Genomic DNA, 14,609 nt, shown 5'->3' on the forward strand with positions numbered 1-14,609 from the left:
CCACCCCGCAATCGCATGAGTTTTCAATCTTAATCCCCATCCCCTCAAAACCCAATGTTTTTAGTCCTAACCCACATCTCCCTCAAAAACCATTTAACTACCCCCACAACAATTATGACCGGGGTATTTTTGCAATCCCCGCAAGAAAGCATCAAAATATAAAATATTTATACAACAAAAGCATCTTTACTTTCAATGCATGTGTACTCAACATCATATTAATTGTTAATAGGGTCCATTCTTTTTAACAATAGTCCATTCTTCTTCTAATTTAATTAAATATAAAATGCATGTCAAATAATTAATATAAAGCTTTGGCTGGCGTCAGTATTATAATCAAATGCAGGTTTAATTTGACCAAATAAATAATATTATTAAAAAAAATTAGCACAAATTTACTAATAGTGACAGGATCACCTATTCTTTTTGCACAAGATCTAGTGTTCGAGCCACAAATGAGTTTTATCCGAAGTAGCGAATTTTACATGAATCTACTCTCATATATGTATCATAAAGCCAACGTAACACCACCATTCAATCTTTACCAATTTATAACCTTCCAATTCAATTACAGTTCTTCAATTTTATCTACTAAAGAACAACATAGCAATCCAGCTACACAAAATCAGTATGAAAAAGATGGGGCACAAACCAGATTTGCATAATCCAAGCAATTCACAGCTACAGCTACCACTTAGCTTCCAAATAGGGATCCGCCAAGAGGAGCCACCGAAGAGTGCAAAGGTGGCGGCTTTGGAAACCAACTCCGATGCTGGGGCAAATGTGAAAACTGTTGAACACATGTTATGTTTGACATTTTCAAAAAATAAAATGTTATGTTTGACATCTTGTCTAAAACAATCCAAAAATTTACCAGGATGTTTGGATGCAATGAATTACAGATGTAAGAATATGTCACCAAATAATGGTTCAAAACCATAAAAAAATTCAATTACGGAGTATTAAAATATAGCAGTTCCAAAACTAGTACGTAGTACATATTTCCCATGGCATTTGATCCCTTATTGTGCATAGCATCCAAACATAAGTGGACACTCCTAGGCTAATAGAGGAACCCCATTGCTGGCCAATAGCAATTGTGTAAACCGTCAATAAGTAATACAATTTATTTATAAGTGTAATAAAGAATGCAAAATAGTAAAAAAAAACCAAGTAAAGAAACTAAGAAAGTAATGAAAACTTCCACTCACAAGACAATTTAGGTGAGCAGAAAATTCAATATCTGAAGCTCCGGAGCAAAATTCTACCGACGCATCTAGTACTAAACTACTCTGAAAAAGATGCTCAAACAAAAAGCAACTGGAATAGTGAAAATGATAGGGGTACCGCATCCAATGCTTATTCCGGCATCATCCAAATCAGGTTTACGCAACTTGAACTGGTACCTCAATAGCAGGTGCCACTGCCGCCACTGGAGTAATGAACTCTTCTTCCTTTGGAGGGAGGATGGTTACCAGGGGTCAGGTAACGGTGTTGCTGGCCCCTGCTTACCCTTGGGATCCCAGTCAAGCATGATTTTGACCTTGATACCAAGTACACCCTGTGACAATCGAGAACACCAATAGATCAGATCATTATCAGTGGAAAGAAACAAATTAAAACTTTCAGAAAAATGAAATCTGAGAATCTCGAAGTAAACCAAACGTGGCCAACACTCCAGCACATCCAAGCTCTGAAGTAGGAATCTGATTGGCTATTGCCAAGGCAATGTAAACCGTGAAAGCAGGTAGTACAACTATCCACAGATGTACCTGCTTTGGCAATAGCAACAGAAAGTGCGAGTAAAGAAGCTGACCTGTCTAAGAAGAACATGTCTCACAGCCGAGTTAATATATTCATTAACAGGTTGACCAGAGGAAATCATATACCCATCCTTAAAATTTCATTGACTTGGCACGTTGAGCCCGGAGCTTTCCACTCACAATAACCTAAATACATAAAATAAAATAAAATAAAAAAGATCAACATTACAACTCTCAAATAACTCCACAAAGACAATAATGGTAAGAAGAAGGGGACTTTTTTTTTTTTTTTTTACAAACCTCACATCCTTTTGCCCCATTTTCCATGATAAATCTCAGGACACCATAGCAAGCCCTGAAGCATTGAAAAAAAATAATTCTTAAACTTAAATTCAAAAAACAAAGTGAGAAATTTCATCTTTAACTAGTTTATTCTAACATGAAACCCTGGTCAATACATGGCAAATGTATTCAGATATAATCAGAAGGCTTACAAAAACAACAGTTCAGCCAATTCAAATGAAACACTAAGGACAAGAAAAGGGAAAATACCATATAGTTAATTTCACAGGAACTATAAAATGCCTTGCTCATACGAGAAAAAATATATAAGTCTGATTCAAGATATTTTGATTTTTTTGCTCTAACTTGTCAGAATAAAATTTGACATTTTCAGCCCAAATAAAACTTAAACCCAGTAATGGATTTCTATAAAATAAAAGGACAACAACTTCGCACTTAGTAGAACATTCACGACCCATATGCTGGACACCAAAGATTTGCAAGATTTTATATATAAATAAACTACTCAAGAACAAGTCAACTTAGTAACTTACCAAAGATAAATTATGATATTAAGGACAGGCTTATCAATGACATACCTCCGAACAGCAAGGCCTCCAAGAAGCTTGTAACAGAGTGATTCTGCCTGAGCAATGGCACAAAGACCCCTGTTGTTGACTTTCTCAGCATAAAGCTCTACACTGTTCTCTGGAAACTTAAAGCGCTTTTGAACAACTGAAGTCAGCTCCCTAATCCTTCTACCCTTCTCACCTGATAAATAAAAAAGAAATAGTAAATAAATCCACATACACAAGCAGCCTCAGTGGCAGTAGTTTTTATTAAATTTTCAATAAATAATGATGAAATGCCCCCCCTGAAATTATTATTTTCCTATAAATCTCTTGAATTTTTTGTTCTTTGCTTTCTTACTCTTATTCTTCTTCAAATTTCTTTTTATTCTCTTCAAAAAAAAATTGAATTTCCTTTCTTCAATCAAAACCTAGAACTTTTTCCCATTCAATTTTCTCTCACACAGTATTTTTTTATTTTTTATTTTTTTCTTCTAAAGAAATTTCTTTTTCTTACACTCGTATTATTTATTATACAATAACCTTCTTTCTCTCTTCTTGTTCATTTACTTATTCTTTAAATTTATTATTGAAATTTTATACACAAAGAACATGTTTGATAATCATTTTTTGTTTTGTGTTTTCTTTGGCAAATTGGTGAAAAAGAACACTATTGCTATACCTTTGAGAAACCAGTGAAAAATAACTGCAAAACTGAAACTCGTGAATCAACCTCATTTACGTTAAATGTTTATCAACTTTTTTTCTGTCTCGCCTTTCTTAAATTGGAAAAACTTAAACGAAAATGTGGAACATGGTTTCTCATATTACGGTAATATGGGCTACTTCTTGAGAATCTATCCAAAAATATTTTCGGGAAAAAAAAAGGTTCTGAAGATACCAATTTCCAGTATTTGTATTTTTGGTTTAGTTAGTAATTTAGTAGGCAAATATGTGATGCTCTAGTTGGTAACTAGCACAACTGAAAACAAAATCAGAACATCTTTAATCTTAAGTTAGATATTGTTTCGGTACGCAAAAAATAGGAACAAATAATTAGAGTATTCCATCTATTAGAGACTTAGCTTAATCAAAATCCATACAAACTAAGATGCAGGATGTTAAATTCTTTTTTCCTTTATAGTATTATCACAGCAACCAAACGGATCAAAAACACAACATACAAAGCATCCATCTTTTTTTCTTTTTCCTTTGTCACATCTCTCAGTTTTATCAAATTCCAACACAACTATGTAGAAAAGCGTACCGAGGACGTTCTGAGTGCGAGTTGCTCTGATGATGATTTCATTGCGCATCGGAGTAACTCTAACTTCGACGCCGGAGTATCCATCTTCAGCGAGCTCTCTGGTCAGAACTTCATTCAGCTCAGCGAAGAAAACTCCATCAGCAACGAACTGTTGAGAACAAACACAACACCGAAGCGATCAAATCAGAGAACGACACAGAATAACGTAACCGCCCAGTGAATTTGCCGAAAAATCAAAGAAAATGAAATGACAGTAGAACTGATCGAACATAGATTGCCTTTCCTCTATTTCACAGAGTACACACATAAAATAATGACAAGAATTTAGAAACAGACCTTTCGCTTTTTGCTCATCTGAGTCACCATTTTTAAGATATACGTGGTTGTGATTCAATCAATGAAACCTTTGTCCTTTCTACGATTCTGAGTCTCGTTCACCAAACCCTAATTTTTGTGAGGGTTGAGTCACTCACGGTAGTGAAGACTGTTTTTTTTTTTTTTTTTATACTGTAGTGACAATGAAAGACATATAGTACTAATATTAGTATTCACAGACTAAATAAAGAAATAAATAATAAGAAAGTGGTATTTGTTTAGAGTGATTTATTGCATGAAATAAATTAAATTAAATTGGTATTTGTTAAATTAGAATGTTACCAAGCTTAATTTGATTTCATAAAGTAGAAATTTTCATTACAAAATTTAGTTATAGCCATTTGATTTTACTCTTCTTTTTTTTTTTTTTTTTTTTTTTTTATAAGTTCCATTTGATTTTACTAATTAAAAGCAAATAATTATATCAACCGGTTAATCCATGTTATTCGTGTAACAAAATAATATTAAATAAACCAATTAAAAGCTTTTGTGATGTATCAAGGTGGTATGCTCCTGTCAAACAGTTCAAAACTCTGTTTTCACTCATTTTCACTGTAAAAAGATATTCTATTGAGCTTTCATTGAGATGGTCAGATTATAAGCTTGCAAAAAAAAATAAATAAATAACACCAATCTAAGGAAAAAGAAGGAGAAAACACTTTTCTGGGTTTCATTAAATTGGGAACTTTTAACGCGAAGAAAACAATTTTAAAAATATCTAAACCGGTGTTTTTATGTTAATCGAACAAATAAAATATATGAGGAATGTTTAGTATAGTTCTTAGAAATAATTTTGACTAATTTTTCTGAAATAAAAATAATTTTTTAAAAAACTAAAAATGAACTGATTTAAGTTTTTTTTTTTTTTTTTTTTTTTTTTTTTTTCAAACTCTACTTAAAGAAGGAAAGGACCAAACAAATTTTGGATCAAACTCTTTTTGACAGCCTAATGCTGTAGATTCTTAAAATGCGAAGGGCCTTCAAGAAACCGCCCATCCCCTGCTATTCTAGCCATCATTAACTACTTTTATGACTTATTGTCACACAAAAATTACTATATCGAGGGAGACTACATGATCCCATCCAATCACAACTAAACACGAAAACAATTATGAAAACAATTATGAAATTGGTCGGGATCTCTCAAAACTAAAAATGGACCATGAACTTTTGACCTAAAGACTTCAACTCCCACTACTACTTGAGCCAAGGACGAAATTCGTTTTACGCAAGAGACAACCCTCGTAATTATTTTCCCAGGTTTTAATTTCAACAGATCAAAAGACCAAAACCACCACAGCTCCACAACCACAATCAAAAGCAGGGAAACAATCACTTCAAAACTCTGCTCCATTGTATGAAATTTATCATCACATTTCCATTCGAATACGATATATGAGTTTATATGCCGTGAAAGCTGAGACAATTCTGCACACACTGAAAAGTATTTAACAGTATATGCACAGAAAATACATATATATGCTATATTTCCATACGTATCAAAATAGTGTTTATTAATACGTTATGATCTCAATACATGAGAACAACCATGCACAACAATCAAACATGTATCTAGAACGTATAGAACCCCAACTCACCCCTTCCCCTACCATAAAATAATAAATAAAACATCACCTCCTGACGAAAAGGAAATAGGAGAAAATTTCTGTTAAAATTTTCACCGTGATGTAAAGAACTCAAGGAAAATAAAAAAAATAAAAAAATAAAAAAAAATCCACCCTTACAATTATTGTCACCACGCAGAGGATCATATTCCTCTCTCTTCACCTCTTTAATTCAGAAACAAAAAAGGTAATTGCCTCAAAACACCACGCACATTTAGTTAAAACGGGGAAACTCGCATCTATCCAATTCATTTATCTTCCTTTCTGTATTATAGACTGAAGTCCACCATAATCAAGTATTAGAAATCTGAATGATATAAACAAACTAAACTTGAATGAGTTACAGGAGAACGGCAAAGAGGACATTCAGGCTTTTCATTGCACCATTCCATAATGCAGTTCCTACAAATAGAGTAATTAAACCAATGATGAGAGGCAGCCAATGGAACATAACAGCAGGGTAGAACATTTTGTGGGTTTAAGGAGGTAGTACCAGCAGAACACGTGACCACACGGTGTGGCTGTTGGGTGTTGGCGATTACTAAGACAAAGTGTGCATTTGCTGACCCCACTTGCCACTTGAGACTAAACAAAACAAAACAAAACCATTTCAAGGTAATGTTAATAGTCTATAAGCTTATTCTGAACAACCCAAGTGACGAGATTGATATCTCTAAAAACTTCACTTCAAACACATACATCACAATAAGAATAGTGAATCATTCCTTTCACTTTTGACAAGGAGGCTACATGTATCATCTGGCTATCCGTTTGGCATCATTACATAACAAGCCTATAAGGATTATGGACAGAATGGGAGCATATCTAATTCAACCACGTAAAGTTGTGATCTGCTTTAGTGTTCACATTAATAATTTAGGTTTCAATATATCGAATGAGAAAGTTCATAGGCATTTATGTGAGCACGAACTTCATATATAGCGGTTCCAAGTCTAATATAGAAAAGACATGCATTACAGGGGGTTTGTAGGGTTTCAACTTCGCCTATATAGATTTCACGTTTGCAAAACAACCATGCTTGTGATCTTCACGATGGTGAAGCATCTAGTCATCATTACCATACCATAAATGTAGTCCTGATGAAGGCGATAACAAGAATTTATTGAGTTGAAATGTGTTCTTTGCATAGCTTAATATTTTCCATCTATATTAAGCTTTGCAATTTAAGCCATATCCAAGAAAGTACCACCACACAAAAAGAGAGAGATATGCAAACCAGCCATTGATGGTGAAAGTCGCATAAAACATGGTTTCAGCCACTATAATTCAAAGATTTGACTCCCTAGTAGGCCATATCATGTTGCATGGATTAAAACCACCACTTTAACAGTAAATCAATGTTGCTTAGATTCTATTACTTTTGGCGAATAAAAAATTCAATTTTAGTTTCACATTCTAATGAATGCTTCATATTACTGTGTCAACGTTAACTATCTGACCGTAATTAATGTGTGTTATTGTGGGTTAAAGGAATAAAATAATTATCATTTTAACCAAGAGGACTGAAAACTAAATTAAATCAAGTAATTTGAGGTCAAAACAAGCAGCAAAAAGGCCCAAACAGTGAGTTCTTAACAAGATTTTTTTTTTTTTCTTTTTCTTTCTGAAATTGCTTGCTAAGAAACTGACAAACATGGTGCTAATCATGTGGTAAAACCGCTTGAGGATTTCACTTATTTTGTTTCATATGATCGAATAGTTTCCAACCCCGCATGATGCCTAGGCTGCCTACCACTCAATTGACTTAGTTCCCGGTGCACATTATTGAACAGAATCCCTAACTGGGTGAATCGTAAAGGCACACAAGTGAAGGATTCCATCTAGGTCCTTCCCGGATAAAGGTGAAAGGATTTTGGGGGGGAGGGGGGGGGGGGGTGTGGGGTGTAAGAGAGGGATAAGGGGAGCCTATGCCAATTTGAAGAGACAAATTCATGAACTATGTCAAAAGTTCATCAGAGAAAGCTCAAATCCGTGTAATTTGATATTTATTGGCACTGAAGAAGAAAGGAAGTTGGCATGCGTATAGCATTCACCCCATTAACAAAATCACCATAAAGTATTGGCTCCCCATTTCTCTTTCTTCTATTCTCCTATTCTCTATTCTATTTCTTGTTACCCAGGATATATGCTGAATCATTTCTAAAGTATAACTGTACAAGTACTTAAGAAGCTAAGTATGATTGCTGAGGCTTCTCTCCCATTCTCTAATCTCTTTATCTTAAAGGTGTTCATTCTTTTTAGAGCTAATCATTGACATCAATATACCTCTGAAGTTGACGTGTTATCAGATATCCAACTTCCCTTCTCTGAGTCCCCAGTAATCAAATTGCCTTCTTCATTTAAAACAGGTAAACCTCGCCCTACAAACACAAAAATAATGGAATTAACACATAAAATGACACTATGCTGACAAAGTGAAACAGCTGAGAGATATGTAATTAAGCAAATGGCATGAGAAGTTTTGTTTGAGAACTGAAACTTCACAAGCCCCCTAATGTCCCAATTTGAATATTATTGCTCCAAGAGATGAATTTGATAAAAACCCACTAATGACGATGATTGAGTAAATTGATTCTTAAATCGATAACCTGCTGAAGTTTGGTGGGCCCCCAGGGATGTTTGATGTACTGAACTTGCAATAGAAGATAAATTACTACGTCGTAGCCCTTCAGCAACAATAATACATAGCTGAATTAAAAGGAATACACCCAATATTTGGTATCTGCACCACAGAAAATTATCAACAGTTTGACCATCATCAATGTATTATTACATATATGTTTTGTTTTCCCCAAGTATTATAAATATGTTTCACCAGAGTAGAGATGATTCCCCTAAAAAAAGGAAAATAACCAAATAAATTACTGACATCCATTTGGATAGTGATACTAGTTAAAAAACTAAATTCGCTATGTGTTCAACTTTTACTTGCTAAGCAGAAGATATAACAATTAAACAGGATGCACCAAGAACAGACTTTTGGAAGCAAGAAATCCTGAGAACTGACCAAACTACCAACATATATTGAACCTCTCAAATTTAAGCAAGAAAGTGAGAGAAGTTTCCATAAAAATAAAAAATAAAAAAAAAGAGAATCAGCATGACAAGTTAAACTTATAGTCTAATACCAGTAAGAAGAATATTTAAATCCCTGGCCCTCCAAATGCAGACACGCAAGAAAACATAACAAACACAAATATTAGAAGAAAAGGGAAAGGGGGAGGGGGAGATCTCATCAGATGACTCATAATTAAATTTTTTATATGAGTTCATGCATCCTTCTTTCACAATTCCTATGACCAAAGCAATCTAATTATTTCTAATTTAAGGAAAAAAATCAAAATATTACCTAGGTCTTTGGTTCATTGGTTTTCCAATGAACACATAGCGAATGCCAGCTGATCGTTTTGATATATGATAATATAGTCCTGTGGAAAGGAGGATTATATATAATTACAATCAGTACTTCCTTCAAACCTACCAGAAAAAGGTATTTTCCTGTAACCTTTATCAATATTTCCACTACAAAAATGCGGACACACAAACATTGGAGTCACCTTCAAAGTAAAAGAACATGAGGTTGGTGCGAAGAACCAACTGCACAAACTCACGAGCTAAGGGAAGCACCTGAATGTAACGGCAACACAGAATGTGAGATTTATAAAAAATAATAATAATAAATAATAATCAAAATACAATATGCTTTCACAAAGTGAAAAGGTAGCCAAATATTTTTCAACACAGAGAGAAAGAGAAAATAAATAGAAGAAGAAAGAAAAAAGAAAAATAATTAAGATGCTAGCTAAAGAAAAAGGCAAACTATTCGGTAATTTTTAGACACCCTGCTTTGGCAATAAAAATGGAGCTAAGAATCAATCAATTTTATGATTCGATTCCCAATTCACCCTCTAAGGTCAGAATAAGCAATATATGTGGAAACACGTGTACCGAGGGCCATCTTTGAACAGCAGATAACCATAACCGACTAATTTTCTCTTTCAATCTTGAAAGAAGTGAGACAGATGCTGCTGATGCAGATGAAGATGGCATTTCAGTGACTGCAGATGATTGAACTTGACTGCTCCCTGGAGAGTTGTTGTCATACAGATCACCAGACAGTGAATCAGCAAGGACTATGCCACGGGAAGCAACTCTAGAGCTGCAAATGAGACATAAATAATTTATCATAGGATACTAAGTTCATAAGATCTGTATCTAACAAACAATTACAACTAGAATGAAGAACATAACTATTTGGGTAGAAGGTGATAAGAAAAATATAACTGATTTAAAGAAAGAAAAATAGGACTGTACCTGATTCTTTCTGCAATATACGGAACTGCAGACTGGTAGACGATAAATAGAGCACGCCTTGCTGGTGTTGGGGGAAGTCCATGTGGTCCAGCAACCTAAAAAATAATGTTCAATTTGAGCAGTAGTTTTTTTTTTTTTTTTATGTTTTCCTTTTTCTTTTTTCTTTTTCTTTGTTTGGAGGATCATATTTCTACTACTGGTTCCAAAAAATATAGATCTTCTATAAGGAAAATTACGCTATTAAAAATACATTGATGCAGTGTTGACCACAAAAGATAGTCATGTTTTCTCAGCATCGTATTTCATATATATAGAGAGAGAGACACACACACACACACATACATTTATACATGCATATATGTACACATAATGAAAACTGGTGCTGCTGCACTCACGATAATTACAAGTCGCAAGCCATTAATATAATAAAGAACGTAAAAGCTATATACCTGAGTGATGTCGCAATATTCTTCTCCTAAGGTTTGCTGCCCCGTACCTGTTGTCAGAACATAATAAAGCATTTGCCCCAAAAGTTTTGTCTGCAAGACAATAAGACCCAGAGGCAACACTATGAGAATAGAAATCCAAATTACTTATGATAGGATGGGCCTAACTGTAAACTTGAAGAAAATTGGGAAAAAGAAAGGGTAAATTACACTCAGACCCCCTGAGATTAGGTCATTTTACACCTACATGAAGATTTTGGTTTTAATTTTCACTTATATTTGAAAGAGTGATTTAGTGTTTCACTTACACCCCAAATGTCAATTTGGAGTGATGTCAGAGTTACTTTTAGGTGTAAAATGACTATAAAACCCTTTTGATTTTGTACTGATTTTATTTCATATATAAAATGACTTAACTACCCCAACAGACCCATCTGAAATGACCAAAATGTCCCCAAAACACAAACTGAATCCTATTGGCAGAGTTTATTGGTGGAATAAGCTGCTCGGCGGGAAGCTTGAAATGTCGGCACTGATGACGCTGAAATTTAAGGAACAGCAGCCAAGGAATGAACCAGTAAGAGGTGGGTCTGTTCCGCAGAGGCAAGCGGTGATGGGTGGCTGCTGGCAATCGCCGAATTGGGGTGGGTTTGTTCCGGCGTTAGTGATGATGGATGAAGTGATTGCAAGGCGGCATGGAATGGCAAGAACAGGAGGCTATGACCATGAGTGGACGGTTAACGTGTCCGGCAAACTTACCGGCATAATTGTCTTCACAGGTTAGCATGGAGTGCACGCCGGCGAAGTGGGTCTATGGTAATGATGGACGGCAGGTTCGAAGCGACGGAGATGGTTGGTGGTTGATGGGCCGGCGATGGTGAAGATGATGGCAAGGTTTTGAGTCTTGACGGTCACGGATTGAGCAGCTCAACATGGACGACGGTACGGAATGGCAGTGGGAACACTCCGTCCAAACTCTCTCCATCGTCACAACCATCTTGCAGCCTGAAAAACTTACTGGCGGGCTATGAAAATGTCTTCACCGGTGAGAATGGAGTGCACAGCGGCGAAATGGGTCTAGTGATGATGGACGATAGTTCGAAACGAAGGTGTATCTGTTACTCTATCTCTATTCCGTCCACTTAGCTCCTAAAAAATTGAGGGGGAAAAGGCAAACAAAATTGAATTATATATATCATGCTGTTCTAAAAATCAAAAAAGAAGATTTCCACCCAAACATATAGTCGAATTTAAGTCAACTAAGAGAATATTTTGTGTTTCAGAAGTCCCAACAATATTTGAAATTCTCAACCAATATTAGCATCTAAAGAAAAATAATACAAAACCCAAATTGAAAACAGCATAATCCCCATTTGCCCAAAAACAAAATTGCATAATTCTTGTATAATTATCAGAAATTTAAGAGCAATAGTAGTGTAGTGGGTAGATTTATTATATATATGCATATAAGTATATATATAGAGAGAGAGTGTACAAGCGTAGATGCGATCTTGGGGACGGCCTGACTTGATGAGGACTTCGAGGTTAACGAGGCCGAAAGACATGAGGCCAAGAGTGAGACCAGCCATGAGACCAGCGAAGATCACAAGTCCTATGATTATCAGCACATACAGCGCGAACATAGTCCCACAGCACGGTGCGTCCGCTGCCATCTCTAAAACTCATATTTCTCTCTCTAAAACTCTGTCTCTCTATATCCTCCTCGAGATTTTGCAGTCGTAAGGGAAGGAAAGGGAAGAAGGTGTGTCTGTTACTCTATCTTTTTTTATAATTATATATATATATAGTATATATTTTTCTTTTCCCAGGTTGGCAAAATAGCTAATTATGAAGACGGTAGAACAGACGAGCGGCGCCGGCAGCGATGAAGGGGCGGTGGTGGCCGATGCAGGAGGTGTAGCGGTCGCTGTAATAACTGGGACGGGATATATATTTGTATAGGGGCTTTTTTGTCATTTAAGATTACAGATATTTTGTATTAAACAATTGAGGGTAAAATGGTCAATTCACATGTATGAGAAGTGTAAAAGTAAGTTGGGGTGTAAGTGAAAGTTAAAACAAAAATTTCCATCTACCTGAAATATGACCCAACCTCAGGGGGTGTCAGTGTAATTTACCCAAAAAGAAAAGAATCATAGAAAATAATGCAACAATATGACAGTACCGAATAGGACACTATCCATATCTTCAACCTTTTGCCCAAATGGCATTGATATGAGGAATATTGTTACATAAAAAATTGCAAATCACCTAGTGATTGTGCCTAAGATAGAACTCAATTAGTGTCTGTTTATAGTATGACCACAAACACCAGCAACATGAAAATCAAATCATTTGAGACATACAAACTCTAAGATATACTAAAGCGTCAGAACTGACAAGAAAGAAATGTCAAGTAAGAAAATCAATTTTGCAGCAGAAAAATCAAATGTAGCTTTGATAAAATAATCCCATATCAAATGATGGTCTGTGTGATATCTCAACAAATCGTATGACAGACTCAATCACGAATAGCAATGCAGCTTGAATAACATTTTCATTGCTACACAAATGTCATGCTCAAGAAGAACTCAAAAACCAATGAAAGAATAAAGACTACTGCAAGCAACAGCAATATCAAGATAATTTCACATTTATTTTCCAGAGCTTTGTTCAAAACATATAAACATGGGGCACAAACAATGCATTTTTTTCCAAATCCTAGGTTAAAGTTGTATGGTGCAGAATTTGAAATAACAACAATATAAGTTATGTTTGGAAGCATGGAAATGGGTGCATTTGAATTGGAATTGAAGAAATCCAATTCCAAAAGCTACAGCAACTCTCGCTTTTAGAAACAAGAAACCTAAGTAGAATTGGGACTAACCTCACTCTGATAAGCTACAGCAACTCTCGTGCCTGAAATGATAAGCTAATGTCATCAATAAATATATGTGTGAGTGTGTATCTGTGCGTGTGCTTTTGTTGAGAGAGAGATAAAAGAGAAAAATGAAATTAAGAAGGAAAATAGAAAAAAAAAACCCTAGAAATTTATAGAATTACAGACCCAAGAGGTGGCGAAAGGCGTCGCGACAAGCTTCGTAGACGAAGGAGGCGTACTGGTCATCCTTCTCCGCTGCTCTCATTATCTCTGGCTGCGCCGCCAGCGGGAACCTTCGTATGCCGCCGGACTGGGCGGTGGTTGCGGTGGCACTGGGTCCCACCTCTTCCCTGTTGGCATCACCTGAAGCTGAGGAATCCTTCCATCCCATCCCCATGGCTTCTTCAAGATTTTTCTTCCTCTCTCTCCAACCTTTTTCTCTCTCTAGAATCTCTCAGGCGAGGAGTATGAGGTACTTGAGGACTAACTAAGTAAGCTTAAATTCTCGGAAATGGTATATCATACGTGGGAAGAAAGAAACAACCGCATCTTTCAAAGCAAGATCTCGTCACAGAGGCAGCTTCTAGCCAGAATCAACAGCACCATCTCTGCAATTCTCAAAACAGGGTTTCTGCGAAAGAGTGATGCTTCCAATAGAATCCTTTCAGAGTAGAGTCTCTCTCCCTCGCACTGCCAGCCGCCTCAAACACCGCCGGACTGAAATCACCGACCAATGGTCGCGATCGCCGTTAGGGCTTGCTCACCGGAACAGATGGTCTATCCTTTGGTAACGGCTAATGTTTAGTCCGCTACCTCAGGATATTTGTTAGCAGAGTTGTTGGGTCTCATGGCTGGGCCTCTTTGTATTGGGTTTGGGTTGATATTATGGTTTGTTTAGGGCCAAGGCCTTCATGTACTCTTCTACATTTTATACAGTTTGGTTAAACTTCGAAAAAAAAAAGGGGCCCATAATAGTGACACCTCTTGTGGTTGGCCTTATTAATAATTAGATGAAACTTAACTCATTTTTTAATAATAACACTCCTCACGTTTAGTAAAACTAACA

At 35.9% G+C, this 14,609-nt stretch overlaps 1 protein-coding gene and 1 pseudogene across 1 annotated transcript; both read right to left on the reverse strand.

Annotated features, from left to right (window-relative positions):
- Positions 1–913: 913 nt before the first annotated feature.
- Positions 914–4,394, reverse strand: LOC132308081 (small ribosomal subunit protein uS3x-like; annotated as a pseudogene).
- A 1,506-nt stretch (positions 4,395–5,900) lies between these two features.
- LOC132308080 (peroxisome biogenesis factor 10) lies at positions 5,901–14,394 on the reverse strand. Its single transcript, XM_059806055.1, has 11 exons — positions 13,730–14,394; positions 13,550–13,581; positions 10,666–10,755; positions 10,217–10,311; positions 9,851–10,061; positions 9,460–9,529; positions 9,252–9,330; positions 8,491–8,624; positions 8,168–8,262; positions 6,375–6,466; positions 5,901–6,283 (listed from the first exon to the last, which is right to left on the reverse strand). Exons 1-11 carry the CDS (start codon positions 13,938–13,940, stop codon positions 6,181–6,183), a joined length of 1,212 nt encoding a protein of 403 aa, XP_059662038.1. The 5' UTR covers positions 13,941–14,394; the 3' UTR covers positions 5,901–6,180.
- Positions 14,395–14,609: the final 215 nt, after the last annotated feature.

The sequence above is a fragment of the Cornus florida genome, unplaced genomic scaffold (genome assembly GCF_030987335.1).
Source record: "Cornus florida cultivar Cherokee Brave unplaced genomic scaffold, ASM3098733v1 CherokeeBrave_3.0.0_Hap2_Chr05, whole genome shotgun sequence".
NCBI classification, from domain to species: domain Eukaryota; kingdom Viridiplantae; phylum Streptophyta; class Magnoliopsida; order Cornales; family Cornaceae; genus Cornus; species Cornus florida.

Excerpts from the sequence above, each read along its gene's own strand:
- LOC132308080 (XM_059806055.1), bottom strand. The coding sequence starts at position 13,940 with ATGGGGATGGGATGGAAGGATTCCTCAGCTTCAGGTGATGCCAACAGG. Across the intron at positions 10,312-10,665 it reads AATATTGCGACATCACTCAG|GTTGCTGGACCACATGGACT; the intron begins GTATATAGCTTT and ends ATTATTTTTTAG. Across the intron at positions 6,284-6,374 it reads TGTGGTCACGTGTTCTGCTG|GAACTGCATTATGGAATGGT; the intron begins GTACTACCTCCT and ends CTCTATTTGTAG.